This window comes from Antechinus flavipes, chromosome 3, assembly GCF_016432865.1.
Source record: "Antechinus flavipes isolate AdamAnt ecotype Samford, QLD, Australia chromosome 3, AdamAnt_v2, whole genome shotgun sequence".
In the NCBI taxonomy this organism is placed as follows: domain Eukaryota; kingdom Metazoa; phylum Chordata; class Mammalia; order Dasyuromorphia; family Dasyuridae; genus Antechinus; species Antechinus flavipes.
This window is the reverse complement of record NC_067400.1, coordinates 267,238,861-267,257,465: the sequence shown is the minus strand read 5'-3', so window position 1 is coordinate 267,257,465 and position 18,605 is coordinate 267,238,861. Positions and strand designations below refer to the sequence as shown.

Here is an 18,605-nt window from a genome sequence, read left to right as displayed (position 1 = left end):
CTCCCTGAGGCAAGTCTGGCTTCAGATATTTACTATAGTTGTATGATCCTGGGCAAGTGAAGTAACTATTTGCCTGAGTTTCCTTATCTGTAAAATAACCTGGAGAAGAAAATGGGAAACCTCTCTAAATCTTTGCCAAAAAAATTGCAAATGGACTCATAAAGAGTTGCATGTGAATGAACAACAAATGGGAGGGGGTGACGCCTTACCTTTACAGAGTTTACATTCTGCTCCATCATTTGAAGATGTAAAAAATCTTAATAAAGATTATCTCAAAATTCTCAATACAGTTTTAAGTTTTCATTAAGACTTTTTGAGACGCTCTCTTTAGCAATAGTAGATAGAGGTGTAGCTCTGGTTGCAATTGATCCTACAACATTATTTTACAAATGAGAAACTCAATCTCAAGAAAAAATTAAAGATTAACCAAAATCACAGAGGTAAGAGTAAGAATATTAGAATGAGAGTCCATATTTTCTGACTCTCATCACTGCTTCCTCCTTAGCCTTCCTAAGAAATCTGTATTGCCTACCTTTATATTCTGGTGGCATATACTAATTTATTTATTTATTTTGGGGGGGTTGGCCATTTTTCAGTCATGTCTGACTGTGTAATATAATTTTGGTTTTTCATGGCAAAGGTACTTGTATGCTTTACAATGTCCTTCTCCAGCTCATTTTACAGATTAGAAAACTGAGGGAAATTGGGTTAAGTAACTTGTGCAGGATCACAAAGCTACTTCTGAGCCTAGGCCCAGCATTCTTTCTAATGCACCACCTAGATGCCCTAATTCATAATTAGGAAAGTAAGTTTTCAAACTACTTAAGAACCATTTATGTTTATGCTTAACTACAAAAAGTCTTCATTGTGACATTGATACTAAAATAAAGACAGGGAAATGGAAAAAATGTTTATCAATACCAATAATCAATGGCAATTAATATATAACAATAAAGTGTATAGCAGTTCAGGAGTTTGACTAACGTTAAAAGTGGTTATAATGCTAAAGATTATTACAAAGGAAAGTATTAAGATGTCTGTGCATTCATTCCTCATGAGGAGGAGCATAGCCCTTATTTCACATATCATATCTTTTCTGAAACATTCTCTCAGTCTCTTCCATGGGGGCAGAAAACCTACAGAACATAATGCATGTCTGAAAGCATATTATCACCACTATTTAATGATGATGATGAAGAAGAAAAATGAATCAAATCAATAAGGAAAATGAGAAAGTTCAAAATCAAACTATGAGAAAATTAAAGAAAAATTGGATGAATGAAAAATTAATTTGGATTATTCTTTTCCAATCCCCACTTCCAATAAACTGAAGATAAAGCTACATTGACCACTATTCCAATTTAAATTTGGTGTCCTTATTTTTTGTTTATTTGTTGACAGAGTCCTAATTGTATTATTTCACTTGATCATCGCAATAACCAGGAAAATATAGAATATGCTTATAGTTAATAAAGATTATTTCAAAATTCTCAATACTGTTTTAAGTTTTCATTAAGACTTTTTGAGACGTTCTCTATAGCAATAGCAGATGAAGATGTAGCTCTGGTTGTAATTGTATCTACATGTAGAAGTATAATCTTTAAATTTTGTATTATCTTCATTTAAAATCCATGTGTTACATATGTAATTGACCTCTGCTTATCACTAGCATTAGTAACCATTATTATGATAATTTCTTTCTCTTGCTATGGGACTATGTCAAAGGTTCATTGTACTTTGTTCCACAACAGCATGAAAGCTTTGAAAAGAGAGCAAAAGAGATGATTATTTTCTTAAAGACAGAAATGTTTGATTAATGTACATTATAGCATATGAAAATAATTTTAAAAGACAAGCTTTGAAGCTACATACAATTCACCACAAATCTTTTACTAGAGAAATATTTTCTGTGGTAAAATATCCTGAAATCATCAATAAAAAGGAAAATGAATAGCAAAAGACAATGAACATTGTCATCCAATTTATTTTCATGGCTATCCTAATGTACTTCCCTTTGAAAATAACAGAAAGCATACAAGTGCGGCTGAAAGTTTATTATAACCATTGTTTGATGATTATGATGAAAAAGAATGAATTAAATCATTGAGGAAAAATGAAACACAACATCAAACTATGAGAAAATCAAAGAAAAATTACATGAAAGATAAATTAGTTTAGGCTACTCCTCTCAACAAAAATATAACTATGATTATCCCTTGCCATTCCTAATAACCCTTTGATATAGTTAAGTAGTTCTTTTTTTATAAATAACTTTAATACTTTCCATATGTCCAAATGCTTTCTTTCTCTATCTCTTCCTTCACCCCTGTCTTTTCTGATGAGTAGACTTTCTTCTTACAAAGTCCAGCCCCACTACATGCACAAATGATTGCATTCTATCTCATCTCCTCAAGGAATTTCCCATTACCTCTCCTATTATCAAATCTTATAGCCTAAAAAAAACATACCAATGTCTTCCCTATATTCAAAAAACTCTCACTCTGTCTCTTGCTAAATGTTCATCTGAGTCATGCCCACTAACCATGAGTATGTGACAGGGCTCTATCCTGAACCCTCTTCCCTTTCCCCTCTGATTTTTTCACTTGTTCTCATCAAATTTTAGGAACTCAATTATCATCTCTATGCTAATGATTCTCAGATCAATTACTTATCTAACTTTAACTTCTCTACTCACCTCCAGTCTTATACCTCCAACTATAATAGTTAAAAAGCCTATTAAACAGCTTGATTTGGATGTTATACAGACATCTTAAACTCAAGCTCTCAAAAATTAAACACAAAATCTTTCCCCAAAAATTCTCCTTTTCTCAAACTTTCCTATTACTATTGTATTATGATTATCATCACAAGCCATCAAGTTTAGATGTTACCCTAAACTGTTCACCCTGTCTCACCTCCCACAGCTGAACAGTTTTCAAGACCTGTCATTTTTATCCTAAACACACCTTTCTCTCCTTTGACACTACCAACAACCTGATATAGTATCTCATCACTTCATGCCTGGAATACTGCAAGAACCTTCTGGTTGATCTCCCTACCTCACAGTCTTTATGTAGAACTTACATAAGGCAAATGCTTACATAGAGGTCAGAAGAAGCAATATAAGGACACTCTCCAAAGAATTTTGAAATTGATTGTGTCCTGTGCACAGGACCATTTAATATGATATACCCTCATGAAAGAAGGCATTGTGCTCTACAAGCAAAACAGAATTTCAGTAGTTCAAAATAAATGTGATATGGGCAAATTTATATATATAGATATATATAGATATATATATGTATGTATATATACATGTATGTGTATGTATATATATTTGGACTATTCGAGCACAAAGGCCAACAGTCATTTTCCACATATTAAATAAGTGTCTATGATATTCAGAGGATCACATCCTAAATTTTTTAAATTCTTTCCATTTTGGCCAAAGGTGGTATGATGTTACAAAAAAAAATAGGAATTAAATAAATTAGAAGTCAAAATAAATTGAAATTTAGGGCCACAGACAATGCTTATTGGAGAAATTTAAAGGAAAGTTTGGGGTGGAGGGAATAATGAGTGGAGAAATAATATCACTATATAATTATGTAGATGGAGATGAGAAAATATAGGGTTCTCATATTATTTGACAATAAGAAATAAGGCTAGGAAATTTGCTTCAGGAGTGGCATGGTTTTCAAATATGAAGAAAAAAGAAATCTGAAAACAAAAAAAGGTATTGCTTAAAATGAAGTCAGCTACTAAAAGCCCTCTATGGAAAAATCAGTTAATCAAAATCTAGTTGTCTATTTTCTTTCTGTATTTAAATGTAACTCAGATGTATTTCTCAATTTAGACAATATAACTTTTAAAATACCACTTTCAAAACATCACTAATCAGATTAATTTATTCTTATACACTGCTAATATAATTTTTTACACTTTAAATTTTAAAATCCTAATAGTTCTATTTTTTATCCTATATAATACACACAGTACATATTAATTTATTGAAAATTCTTTCTCTGATTCCAAATGCAAATTAAAACAACTCTGAGATACCACTCCATACCTGTCAGACTGGCTAGAATGACAGGGAAAGATAATGCAGAATGTTGGAGGGGATGTGGGAAAACAGGGACACTAATACATTGTTGGTGGAATTGTGAACACATCCAGCCATTCTGGAGAGCAATTTGGAACTATGCTCAAAAAGTTATCAAACTGTGCATACTCTTTGATCCAGCAGTGTTACTATTGGGCTTATACCCCAAAGAGATCATAAAGAAGGGAAAGGGACCTGTATGTGCACGAATGTTTGTGGCAGCCCTCATTGTAGTGGCCAGAAACTGAAAAATGAATGGATGCCCATCAATTGGAGAATGGCTGAATAATATATGAATAATATATGAATTAATATATGAATATTATGGAATATTATTATTCGATAAGAAATGACCAGAAGGATTATTTCAGAAAGGCCTGGAGAGACTTACACGAATTGATGCTGAGTGAAACAAGCAGGGCCAGGAGATCATTATACACTTCAACAACAATACTATATGATGATCAATTCTGATGGACATGGCCATCTTCAGCAATGAGATAAACCAAATCAGTTCCAATGGAGCAGTAATGAACTGAATCAGGTACACCCAGTGAAAGAACTCTGGGAGATGACTAAGAACCATTACATTGAATTCCCAATCCCTACATTTCTGCCCGCCTGCATTTTGGATTTCCTTCACAGGCTAATTGTACAATATTTCAGAGTCCAATTCTTTTTGTACAGCCAAATAATGGTTTGGTCACGTATACTTATTGTGTATTTAATTTATACTTTAATATATTTAACATCTACTGGTCATACTGCCATTTAGGGGAGGGGGTGGGGAGGAGGGGAAAAAATTGGAACAAAAGGTTTGGCAATTGTCAATGCCATAAAATTACCCATGTATATAACTTTCAAATAAAAAACTATTTAAAAAAAAAGAAAAGAAAAGAAAATTCTTTCTCTGATTCCATAGTAGATGGAGTATAAGATTTGAAGTCAAAAAAGATTTAGGTTCCTTCACAATTTATAGTCTTGACAACTTGCTATCCCTTATGGACAACATTCATCTTCTGCCTTTGGAGAGGGTATCCCTGTGTCTATCACGCACTTTCTTCTGTGAGAAGCCAAATTAAGATTGACAATCCTTGCCTCCATCTCAGTTGTTGGTTCATTCACACCCACATTCACACCCTTCTAATTTTTCTAATTTTTTTCAATGTAAAAATGTTATGGGCCAGAACTTGAAACAAGGTGCTAAGTCTAAGTCACTGGAGTTGATAGAAACAATGTTTATGTACTTGTTTCACACTTTTGGAGTTCACACCTTTGGGAGAGTTCACCCATTAGCTCACACAGAGTTCACATCTCTCATAGCTTTGGAGTTCTCACCTTTAAGATATCATATATAAGCAACTCCCACAAGCCAACTAGGGACTTTGGGAGATTCACAAGTCAGGATTCAGTGGAGGAGATTCACAAGTCACAACTCCCACAAGCCCACTCTCTTGGAGGAGGAGTCAGATCCATTAGATATTCCACTATTGTGCTGGCTGGAGGTTTTGGATTCAGAGGGAACTGGAGGCTAAAGTTGGCACAGGCAAAGGACTAACAACAAGAGCTCTCGGAACCAAAGAAAGCTAACTAGGCTATTTTGCAAGAGACAATAAAGGACTAGATTTTAACTCCTGGCTGCATTTGAGGTGATTATTATACAGAACTGAAAGGAAAGCTGCCTCCAGATGCCCCCCAAGAAACCTGCTCCCAGAAAATGATTATATTTTAGAGAAGAGAACATTACACAAAAATCTGATCATATTACCCAACTTTTCAATAATCTTCAGTGCTTCCTGTTGCTTCAAGGATAAAATACAAATTCATTGACTTATTTGTGATTTGTGATTTGGCTTCAGCTTGCTTTTTTTTGACTTCATGAAAGTGTTACAAATTGTAGTTCATTACTACTCACATTCCATTTCCTGGCCTCATTCTTTTACAAAAAAAGATCTCTCATATTCCTAGAATACAAATGCTGTACAATTCCCCATCTCAAAATCCCTTGCTTCTTTAACTCACACTTCATGTACTTCAGGAAAAATTCCCCTATATTATTTTTTGTTACTGTTCTCCAGATCCTCATATTAGCGTGTTTAAACTTAGCTATTTACATGTGGTACCCCCTCTTCACACCTCCATTAAACATAAACTTCATCAGGGCAGGCTCTTTTCTTTCTCTTTATATTCGTTATTGCTAGCACAATGTCTTGTATATGATAAGTACTTACTAAATAAATATTTGTTTAATTGAATGGTTCAGATTTGTGTGCTCTATCAGATATAGTTTCATCATATTCATAATCATGTTACCTATGAGTTCTAGGCAGTTTCAAAGGAGAGTAAGAATATGATGATGAGCACTGAGAATCTACTCTGCTAGATATGCCCAGTGGGAGAAGAGAATGTTGCCTGCCATTGCAATGCTATCAGCTATTGGAAACTTTTTTCAAAGCTTTGCTCAAGTAATACAAAATATCACATTGAAATGAAACTCTGCAAGTTGCAAATAGAGACAGAATTTGGTTGCTAAACCCAAGTTTTCTTTAAAGAGAGTAGCAGGTTGAAAATGAATCAGGGAAAGTTTTGCAAACAATGTTTAGTATTTATTATATGGGTTTTCTTGAAATGGAAATGTAATGGTTTATATTGAATCCTTTCTTATATTCTGCTGTATACATAGAAACATTTCTTTTCTTATTTTATGTTTAAAGAAGTTTAAAATGAATACAAATTTGCAAAAGAAAAAGAAAATCAGAAGTAGTATAATTCTGTGATAGTGTTGGATAACAAGATTCATATCTTGGGAAATACACAAGGAAGGGAACTGGAAGTATCACAAAATTCAACTCTGGTTCATCTTCATTGGTTTTATACTTATTACAGAATTTTTCTCAAAGGATTTCTTCTGTTGAAAATCAGATATTTTTCTATTTTACATATTGTAAAATTCTGCAAGATAAAAAATCTTTAATATCTTCTTTAGTAGGCAATAAGGATGCCATCAAGTTCTCCAGAAAGCTGCTAAATCCTTCACAGAAACTCTAAACTATAAATGGGCTGTTATATTAATTATTTAATATCCTTTTTATATTTCTCAGCTTTTAAATATTGGGAATTCTTTCTTTGATTTATCTGTTCTCAGAATTTAAGTGATCAACATATCACTTCAAACAAGTTCCTTTTTTTGCTTGTATGAACAGAAATTTGAATACTGACAGAATTTTAGTTTTATTTTATAATGGATTGAGTATCATTCTCTTAGTGGGTTTCTCAAGATTTAATTGAGTACCAGGTGTAGGCTTGGATTTTTCTCTACTGACACATTCATTCCAGCTGGTTGGTATACATGTTTCAGACTCGGTTAAAATCATCTCTCCTGAATCAAAATTGCCAGAGGGTTCACTCCCCCACTGAGGCTCTACAGTTAACTTGCAGGTGCAGAGTTTTGGCACAATATAATTAGGTCAGTAACAATTTAGAGGTTTCTAGTAGTTGGAGGCACTGAAAAGATTTTTTTCTTTAAAAAAAAACTTCAAAAGGAAAGACAATTTCACTATTTCTTCTTTAGTTTCTTCTTTAGACATTCTTATGCTTTTATAACTCACATCTTGAATATCATATTGTGAATTTTCATGCATATTTGTTAAAGACATTTTGTGAGGGGCAGCTAGGTGGCGCAGTGAATAGAGCACCAGCCCTGAAGAAAGGGAAACCTAGTTCAAATGGGACCTCAGACACTTAGCACTTATAGCTGTGTGACCCTGGGCAAGTCACTTAATATAATTGCCTCAGCAACAACAACAACAACAACAACAACAAAATCTAGGTGGTAGTCACCCATGGAAGTAGCTCCTGAATCATGAAACAAGCAGAGCAAAATGTGCTGATCCTGGAAATCAATGCAAAAGAAAAACTTAGTCAATACCTTGTGCTGAAATGGTCAGAAAGTACCTTGAAAGAGGAGCCTACTCAGGATCTAACAGATCCTGCCCATTCCATTCAGTTGTGTAATTGACCAGGTCCCTCAGTCTAGAGACTACAACTGCTCAAATAAACCAAGGAAATCTCTGAATACCATTGGGAAATAATTAGATTTAGTTTGAGAGATGTCCAGAGAACACTAGGGAGGATTAATAGTACCTACAGAGGGAAATAAGAAGGAGACGGGAATGAAATAAGAAATGCAAAAGGGAATTTCCAGGGAAGAAATAAAAGCAAGAAGAAAATGACATTTTAGAATAGATAGTGAAGAACCTTATCAGCACTAAATGTCCCCAAAATGAAAATGGTCCTTTTCACATGACAAATGGCTCAATAAGATAATATGAAATGTAAAACAAAATCAAAAACCTGAAAATTATAAATAATTTGTCAAAGAAAAATTATCTAGAAAATAGTTTGAGAGATAATCTTAGAAATATTGACACTATGAAAATTATAAACCTCCTCTACCAAAACATTGAATAAAATTTCAGAAATTTGAGTTTTAAAAAAAAGACATTAAATTCCAAAAGGAAAAAGGAAGGAGGCAGACAAAAGGAAAGAGTTATATAGAAGGGATATAATTTCGTAAGGAAATAGTTACAAGTAAAAGAAACCCTGATGTTGGAGAAATGAATGTGAAGAGTATTAAAAGTGAAGGAAGTAAAAACTTTAGCAAGAGACTTAAAGGTGCAGAGTCAAAATGGCAGTGAAGTCCAGAAGCTGCTTGAGCTCTCCCAGTTTCCCTCAAAAAACATGCAACTAAGTCTCTGAACAGAGTCTGACAAAATAAAACCTCTCTCCAGCTCAAGATAATTTGGAAAAACTTCAAAAAAGGTCAGTCTCATTGGGATGAAAAGGTATTCACTCTGGCTCAGACAAATTCTTGAATCATAATCACAGCAAATCAGCATCTGAGTCACTCTGTCATGATTGTGCAAAGAAGAGATCAGTGGTGAAGCCTTCAGACCCAGCTCAGAAGGCAAACTCTGGGAAATAAGGCTGCTTCCTGCAAAGAACTAGCACAGATACTCCCTGTAAACACAAGGAAAACCTGTGCTTAAAGCCTAGGCTGAGAGTTACACAGGAAGTTTGGGACAGCACTCCCTTAACTCCAGGAACAGAACTCAAACATAAAAGTTAAAAAAAAAAAAAAAAAAAGAGGAAATACCAAAAGAAAAAGAAAGAAAATGAGGAAGTAACCAAAAAGAACCTTGACCACAGAAAGAAATTGTGGTTATAGGAAAAACCAAAACCCCAATTCAGACACAACATGTTCACAAAGGAAATCTCAGAGTGACATGAATTGGTCTCAAGTCCAAAGAACTTTCTTGAAAGTGCGCCTAAAAGACTTCAAAAGGTAAATAAGAGAACTACAAGAAAAAATGAGAAAAGAAATGAGAAATATGCGAGAGAGTCAACAGCTTGGAAGGGGAAGGCAATTCCTTAAAAAATACAATTGGTCAAATGCAAAAGAAAAGAATGCACTCAAGAAAACAACACCTTCAAAAGTAAAATTAACCAAATAGAAAAAAGAGATACAAAAGCTAACTGAAAAAAAATCACACATTAAAACTAGAATGACACAAATGGAAGTTAATGACTCTATAGGACATGAAAAATCAATCAAAAGAAAAAAACTAAAAAGTATGAAGAAATGTAAGAAAATGGGAAATACTTTTAGGGAAAAATAGCATACTTGGAAGAAGAGACAATTTAAAAATTATTGGTCTACCAATAATTTGAAGCCCAAGGCAAAAATAAAAACAAAAACAAAACAAAAAAACTGGTTAGCATTTTTTAAATAAAATCAAGAAAAACTAAGAAAGCAGAGATTGAAATAGCCCAGGCAATAAAATTCAAGACGGCCATAGTAATTCATAATTTAGAAATAATTTATTTGTAACTGGCCTAGATGGTGTGCATGGCCAGCACGGACCTCCAGTAGGATTCTGGCATGGATCCGTGCCCAACTGAACTAGGGACAGCCTTATAAGCAATCTTGTTCACCCTTGCTGGCACCTTTGACATTAAACAGTTACTCGACTTTACAGGAAAAAAGATATAAAGGCATATGTTTTAACATAGATAGGGATCAGGGTTAGATGACCACCCTCACGGAACAGATATCCTTGGGAGCATTGTTGACCTGGCACTTTGAAGTGCAAAAGAAGTCTCCTAATCTTGTTGAGCAGATCTTTCTCTGGGCCCTTTAAGCTAAGACTGAGAGAGGGGAGGCCAGTCCTTTGTCCATTTCAAGATCAATTAAGAACGTACATCAAAAAAAAAAAAAAAAAAACCCTAGAAAAAGAACAAATTAAAAATCCCCAATTAAATACCAAATGAGAAATTCTGAAACTCAAAGGAGAGATTAATAAATTTGAAACTAAGACAATTTAAACAACAAACTAAAATAAAATATTTGGATATCTATTGCCAAAACAAACCCAAGAACTGTTGAACTAATAAATAAAACTAAAAGTTAGTTTTATGAAGAAAAGAGATAAATCTTTGGTTAATTTGATTAGGAAAACAAGGAAAGAAGAAAATCAAATTGCTAATATCAAAAAGGAAAAGGGTGAAATTACAACCAATAAAAAAGAAATGAAAGCAATAATTAGGAGCTATTTCCCCCAAATATGTGCGAGCAAATCTGCAAATCTAATTGTGATGAATATTTACAAAAATATAAATTGCCCATGTTAAAAGAGGAAATAAATTACTTAAATAGTCCCATTTTAGAAAAAAAAATTGAACAAGCCATTAATGAACAATCTAAGAACAAATTCCAAAACCAGATGGATTCACTAATGAATTATGCCAAACATTCAAAGAATAATTAATTCCAATAATATGTAAACTATTTAGAAAAATAGGTAAAGAAAGAATATTGCCAAATATCTTCTCTGACACAAATAGGGTATTGATAAGTAAACAAGGAGGAGCCAAAACCAAGAAAGAAAATTACAGACCAATCTCCCAAATGAATATTGATGCAAAAAATGTAAATAAAATATTTAGATATTATAGCAACTTATCAGCAGGATAATACATTACAATCAAGAGGGATTTATACCAGGAATGCAGGGCTGCTTCAGTATTAGAAAAACTATTACCAAATTGACCATATAAATAATAAAACCAAGAGAAACCATATGATAATCTCAATGGCTACAGAAAAGGCTTTTGACAAAATATAGCACCCATTCCTTTAAAAAAAAAAAAAACATGATAGTGCATAGGGACAAAAGGGAGCTTTCCTTAAAATAAGCTGTATCTATCTAAAACTAATAGCAACCATTACTTGTAATGGAGAGAAGATGAACACATTCCCAATAAGATCAGGGATGAAACAAAGATACCCATTATCAACACTATTATTGATAGTGATTGTACTATAGTGTACAATCTATAGTACAAATGTTGGCTTTAGCAAGAAAAGAAAAGGAAATTAAAGGAATTAGAATAGGCAATGAGGAGATAAAGCTATCACTCTTTGAAGATGATATAATAATATACTTAGAGAATCTTAGAAAATCATCCAAAAACGGACAGAAAATAATTCACAGCTTTAGCAAAGTTGCAGGATAAAAAATAAACCCACACAAATAATCAGCATTTCCATTATTACTGAGAAAACCCATCAACAAGAAATAGAAAATTTTAATTTAAATTCCATTTAAAATAACTTTAGACAAAATAAAATATTTGGGTGTCTATCTGCAACACAAACCCAAAAACTATATGAACACAATTACAAAATGCTTCTCACACAAATAAAGTCAAATCTAAACAAAGGTAAATATCAATTGCTCATGAGTAGGCTAAGCTAATATAACAAAAATGACAATTGTGCCTAAATTGATCTACTTGTTCAGTACGATATCAATCAAATTGCCAAAAAGTTATTTTGTAGAACTAGAAAAACAGCATAACAAAATTCATCTACAAGAAATAAAGGTCAACAATATCAAAGGAATTAATGAAAAAAGTATGAAGGATGATGATGTCTTAACAGTACCAAATCTAAAACTATAATATAAAGCAGTGGTCATCAAAACCATTTGGTACTGGCTAAGAAATAAGAATGGTGGATCACTGCAGTAGATTAGATATACATGACACAATAATTGAGGCCTATAGTAATCTAGTATTAGATAAAACCCCAAACTCCAGCTTCTAGAATAATAACTTATTATCTGACAAAAATTGTTGGGAAAACGAGAAAATACTAAGTCAGAAATGCAACATCAACCTAGATCTCAAACCTCATACCAAAATAAGGTCAAAATGATGCATGATTTGGGCTTTAAAGATATAAACAAATTAGGAAAACAAGGGATAATATACCTCTCAAATCTTTGTAGAAGGGAGGAATTTATGATCAAAGAAGAATTAGATAATATTATGGAAAGCAAAATGGACAACTTTGATTACATTAAATTAAAAATGTTTTGCACAAACAAAACCAACACAAACAAGGGAAGTACAAAACTAGGAAAAAATCTTTACAATCAATGTTTCTTATAAAGGTCTCATTTCTAAAATATGTAAAGCACTATGTCAAATTTATAAAAATACAAGTTATTCCCCAAATGATAAATGATCAAAGGACATGAATAGATGATTATCAGATGACAAAAATAAAGCCATTTATAACCATATAAAAAAGTGCTCTAAATTACTATTGATTAGAGAAATGCAAATTAAAATTACTCTGAGTTATTACTTCATACTTCTAAGATTGGCTAAGATAACAGGAAAAATAATAATAACAATTGGAGAGAATGAAGGGAAACTGGGACAATAATGTATTGTTGATGTATGTGAAATGATCCAATCATTCTGGAGAGCAATCTGGAACTATGTAGCCTAGGCTCTCAAACTACATACTCTTTTACCTAGCAGTACCACTACTGGTGTATCCCAAGGAAATCATAAAGGAGGGGAAAAGGTCCAAATGAGCAAAAATATTTGTAGCAGGTTTTTTGTTTTGTTTTGTTTTGATGGTAGCAAAGAGTGAGAAAATGCATAAATGCCCATCAATTGGAGAATTGCGTATAAAAAGGTAATGGAATATTTTTGTTCTATAAAAAATGATGAATGAACTGATTTTAAAAAAACCTGGAAAGATTTACACTAATTGTGCTGAATGAAACAAGCAAAATCAGGAATACATTGTGTACAGTAACAGCCAAGAATGTGCGATGATCTATTATGAAAAATTTGGTTTTTCTTAGTGGTTCAGTGATCCAAAGCAATCCCAATAAACTTTGAAGAGAAAGTTCCATCTGCATCCAGAAAAAGAACAATGGAGAGTGAATGTAAATCAACACATTCTATGTTCACTTCTTCTTCTCATTCTCTCTCTTTTTTTTCTCTCTCTCTCTCCCCCCCACCATGGTTTTTCCCCTTTTGTTCTGATTTTTCTCTCTCAACATGATTCATAAAGCAATGAGTATTTAAAATAAATTAAATAATAAATTTAAAATAAATTTAAAAACTTAATTTTTAAAAAAGAGTAGGAATAGAGAAAAAGAGGCTAAATGGTTGAATAATAACAGGGATTCAATAGTATTCTTCTTAATTCCCTTCTAAACAACTTTAGACTAATGCCTCAAAATGAATTCTGGGGTAGCAGAACCAACAAAAAGTCAATGAAATAATTTTCTAACCCAAAATGACATAAAAGGACAGCAGAAATTATTTGTCTCACACAGTGAAAATAGGACACAGTGCAATGCTAGCAAGCAGGCCTTTGGTTGCAATTCCCAGAGCTCTCAGATAATACAGCAATCAGACAACTAGTCAGAAGAAAATTACAGAATACCCATTGTTGATATTGGAAGAAAAAAACTTTTGCTATGCCCTTATACAGTATTGGGTTATATTTCCAATACAAGGAGGAGAATTTTCAGAGTAATGCTTACAGCCAAAGGGCTTAAAGTATATCACAGATCACAGGCAACAAGAACAGTGATTATGTTTCTCCTTCCACTTTGTAAGAACTGAAAAATTATAGAATCACTGAACTTGTTCTGAAAGTAACAATGTGAAATATCTAAAAGTTGGGAAAGTGCTCTCTTCCCACCCCAGACACAGAGCCCAATTTAACATAAAATTAAAAGTCAATAAATGGGCTGGAAAAGAAGTAAATGACAAATAAATAAATAAACTGACTATAGAATGTTATTCCAGTGATAGGGAAGGCTCAGGGTACAAACTCAGAAGATAACAACAAAATCAAAAAACTTTGTATAAAGTCTCAAAGAGAAAAATGAAATGTCCAAAATCATAAAAAGAAATCTGGGATATCCAATTTAAAATAAAGTATATAAGAGATTTATATGTAAAAAAAAAATTGGGGGAAGTATGAAAGAAATACAAGGAAATGATTAAAAGACAGTCAACAGTTTGATAAAGGAAATGCACTCACATACACAAAAAAACTAAGGAAAATAATGCCTTAAAAATTAAAACAGAAGTGGTCTAATGGTAAAAGAGGTACAGAAGTCTACTAAAAATAAGAACACCTTAAGAAATGTAATGGACCAAAGGGTTGGAGGAGCTCACTGAAGAAAACAATTCCTTAAAGATTAGAATTGAGTAAGAAGAAACTAATGATTCACAGATAGATATAAGAAAATAGTAAGAAAAATGGAAGATGTTTCATTGTAAAAGCAACTGTCTTACATTATAGATCAAAAAGAGAGAACTATTAGATATGTGAAGGCCATGATCAAAGGAAAAAGCTTAGAAGTCATTTTTCAAGAAATTAAAAAAAAAAACCATTATCCTAGAACAAAGGGGCAAAATAGAAACTAAAAGAATCTGCCAATCACCTCCTGAAAAAGAATTCAAAATGAAAATACCCAGGGATATTACAGTCAAATTCCAGAGTTCCCAGGTCAAGAGAAAATATTGTAAGCAATTAAAAAGAAACAATTAAAGACTGTACAGACACAGTCAGAATCACAGAAGATTTAGCCGCTTCTTGATCAAGATTCACCCAACCAGAAAAACTGAAGGAAATACTGCAGAAAAGGAAAAAAAAGGATAGGTAATAAAATAGAGAGCTTCTGCAGGTCTCTGATTGAAAAGACCAGAACTGAATAGAAAATTTATCTTTCAAGTAAAAAACTCAAGAGAGTCATTAAAAATGTAAATAGGAAAAAAAAAAAGACCTAAGGGATTCAATAAGATTAAACTGTTTACATTTCTACAGGGGAAAATAATACTTGTAACTCCTAAAAACTTTATCAATATTAGGACAATTAAAAGAAGTATATACAAAAATAGAAGACATGGATGTGAGTAACTTACAGCAATAAAATAGGGAAAGAACAGATCAATAAACTGAACATGCAACTTTAAAAAAAATAGAATAAATGTATAGAGTTGAAATGGCAGATGGAATAAAAATAGAAGAAATTATAGCTGCTGAAATTTTTACCTTTCCTTTCCCTGCAGCTATGAAGTACTTTTAAGTTGTCATTAATAAATAATACTAGTTCTACTAATAAAAGATGTCATTAATGACATTTTATATGCCATCACTTAAGAAATCTATTAAAACAAAAAGTATAAACACTTTCAGGTATTCAGGTGAGACATTCTTTGATTATGAGTCACATAATTCTTCCATGAAATGAATGGAGCAGGAAAGGTATAAAGCTTTGAATAACTGAGAAGTTTAGAGAAATTAATTCTTACATTTATGAAACTATTATTTAAAATATAATCTTACTATAACTTGCTGCGTTTTGCTTCTGATCATCCTCCAAAGGTGTTTTTTTGGGAATCACCTCCAATTTTCTCTCTTCTGGTGTTTCAAAAACTACACCAGTTAGAAGCACTTGTACAATTTCTTCCACTCGATTGCTGGCTCGACAACTTATGCTAGCTAGAAACAACAAGAATGCATTCTGTTATTTTGATTCATGACTATTTTTAGTGATTTGGTCCCCACACACAAAAGGTGGGGGGGACATGACTTCTTACCTCTTTCCAAATACTTATTGTCTTTACTGAAAAGACATATAAGTTTATGTCAAGTTCAACACAGAAACTGTAACAAAGCAAAAAAAAAAAAAAAAAAAGTTCTAGAATTCAGGGTGGAAATTCCTCAGGATAATAAGCAGAAATTGAAACCCTAGGATATACAGAATAGCATGTGGAATAAATCACAAGGTTTGAAATTAGGAGTAAATGACTTTCTCCTTAAATTTTTATCAGTTACCATATATGTAGTCATGGAAATAACCTCTTCCTAATTATATAATAATTCTGGGAAAAATTAAGTGAAAGTATACACTGGACACCTTTAATGAATGAATGAATTTTTTTCACAGTAGAATTATTGAAAATTGATTACATAACATTGCTGATATTAGAGTTTTATATTGTATGTGTCTTTAATCATGTTATTTCTTATACTATTTATTTGGCCAGTCTATTAAAATTTTAAATTTTAAATATTTTAAATTTATTCGACTTTAACCATTGTGAAAATAACAAACTTGTTTTGAATATTGTGAAAACTAAAAAAGCAATTATTAAGTAAAATATAATATGAACATATACATTTATATTTATCCAATAAAATATTTTATTTAAATATGGAATATAAAATTATTAGATCTATATGTTTAGGTAAAAAAGCATTTAATACCTTTGATTGTTAGGCAATGATCTTATATTGTGAACTAAAACATGATTTTAGAGTACAGGAATAAATGGAAGCAAGCAGGACTATTTCAGAGCAAAATGACATAAACAAAAAGCATAAAAATCTTTTTTATTGCCTTTAACTTCTCTTCCTCTGAAACAAGTGTATGGGAGTCTACATGAATGGAAATCATATTTCAACTTCAATATCATATTTCTAAGTAGTTTGATGTACGTAGAAATGTCTTTTTCTTCACCTAGAGTAATGCACTGGACTTAATATCCTGGATTGAATGAATAGCTGTATAAATGAGTAGATGGAAAACTAATTCTTCCAGGTTTGATATTTTATATTTCTTTGAGCATAATTTATTCTTGACACTACTGACCAATCAATCATTAATTCAGTAAACATTTTAAAACACTTAATATGTGCTAGGCAGATATTGACTTAAGAGAATATAAACATAAAATGAGTTTTCTTTGGTCACATTGAGCTTCTTTCTATCGAAGAAAACATTACACACAATTATCTACCAAAAAAGTGATAAATGGATAGAAACTAACTGGAAGGGGGCATCACTAGCAGCTGAACTAAATTGGAATGCCTAACAAAGGAGTTTCTATTTGATTCTAGAAGTAATAGGTAGCCAATGAAGTTTATTAATTAGGGGAGTCCCATGATCAGGTGAGGTCTGGCCTTGAGATGATAGGTATAAAATTGGAGGTAGTGTAACTAATTTTGAAACTTTTAAATGTATAGATTAAAAAGTGAAAAAAAAAATTAGTATGTTTCCAAGATTGTAAACAATGGTGACAAAGATGGTCAAGCTCTCTATAGAAACAGAGTAACAGTATTTCTAATAGAAATAGGTAACAACTGCTTCCACAACCACCACAATAGCTAGCATTCATATAATGCTTAAAATTTTTAAAAAAGAACCCACTTTATAAATAGTATCTCATATTTATTCTCAGAATCATGTCACCTTCTTAATTTAAAAAAATTGTTTTTTTCATTTAAAGCCTTCATGGTCTGGCTCCAATCTAAATTTCTAGCTGTATTTCATGGTACTCTTCTTATTGTATGCAATAACTTAACAGTATATGTGACTGTATATACTTGTCCTGACTTTTCGCATTGCCTCCATGTTTTTGTACTTATCTACTTATTCCTGGAGTGGTTACTCACTGACTTATGCCACTTTCACTTGTTCCTATTAAGTCTTTCTTCTCTTTAAAAAAAATAACAGTTCAGGGACCAACTTTTCTAAATTATTTTCTTTATCCTCACAGATCAAAGTGATCACAATTCATTTCTTGAACCATTCAGGTCACCCTTTTTAACTGCTATTACTCACATAATCATTTTCTAAACTGTAATACTATATCAGTTGTTATATCACATTGCTACAAAGGAATAAAAAGAATAAAAACTCCTTTGAAGTAGAGATTAGATTGTGTCATTTTTAAAACTTTTTATCACTAGAGCCTAATTTTGAACTCTGCATAGAATAGGTATTTAATAAGTGCTTCCTGAATTAAAATTTAAATGATAAATAATACTTCGGTGCATTTTATTGGGAAGGTGAAAATAGCTAGAGCACAAGAAAGTTTTCTAGCTATAATTAATTTCCCTGCTTTAAGTCATTAAAATGGAAATGAATATACTGAAAGTTATAATTAGTATTATACCACTGACCTTATCTTCTAAATTCTTAGAAATTCTGAGTAATAAAAATATAGACATCATTCATTTCCGATTAGTGCATGTTTCCATTATGTTATTCATCTTCAAATGAGTAGTTACTTCAAGAAATTATACTAGCTAAAATCAAAATATTTAAAG

At 32.1% G+C, this 18,605-nt stretch overlaps 1 protein-coding gene across 1 annotated transcript in view; it reads right to left on the bottom strand.

The window, feature by feature from the left end:
• Window positions 1-18,605, bottom strand: part of LOC127557165 (cilia- and flagella-associated protein 47-like) — a 244,823-nt gene that overhangs the window by 56,681 nt on the left and 169,537 nt on the right. The window contains exon 11 of the mRNA XM_051990593.1: window positions 15,837-15,992. Within this exon, the coding sequence (XP_051846553.1) occupies window positions 15,837-15,992 (156 nt within the window). The remainder of the gene's footprint in view (window positions 1-15,836; window positions 15,993-18,605) is intronic.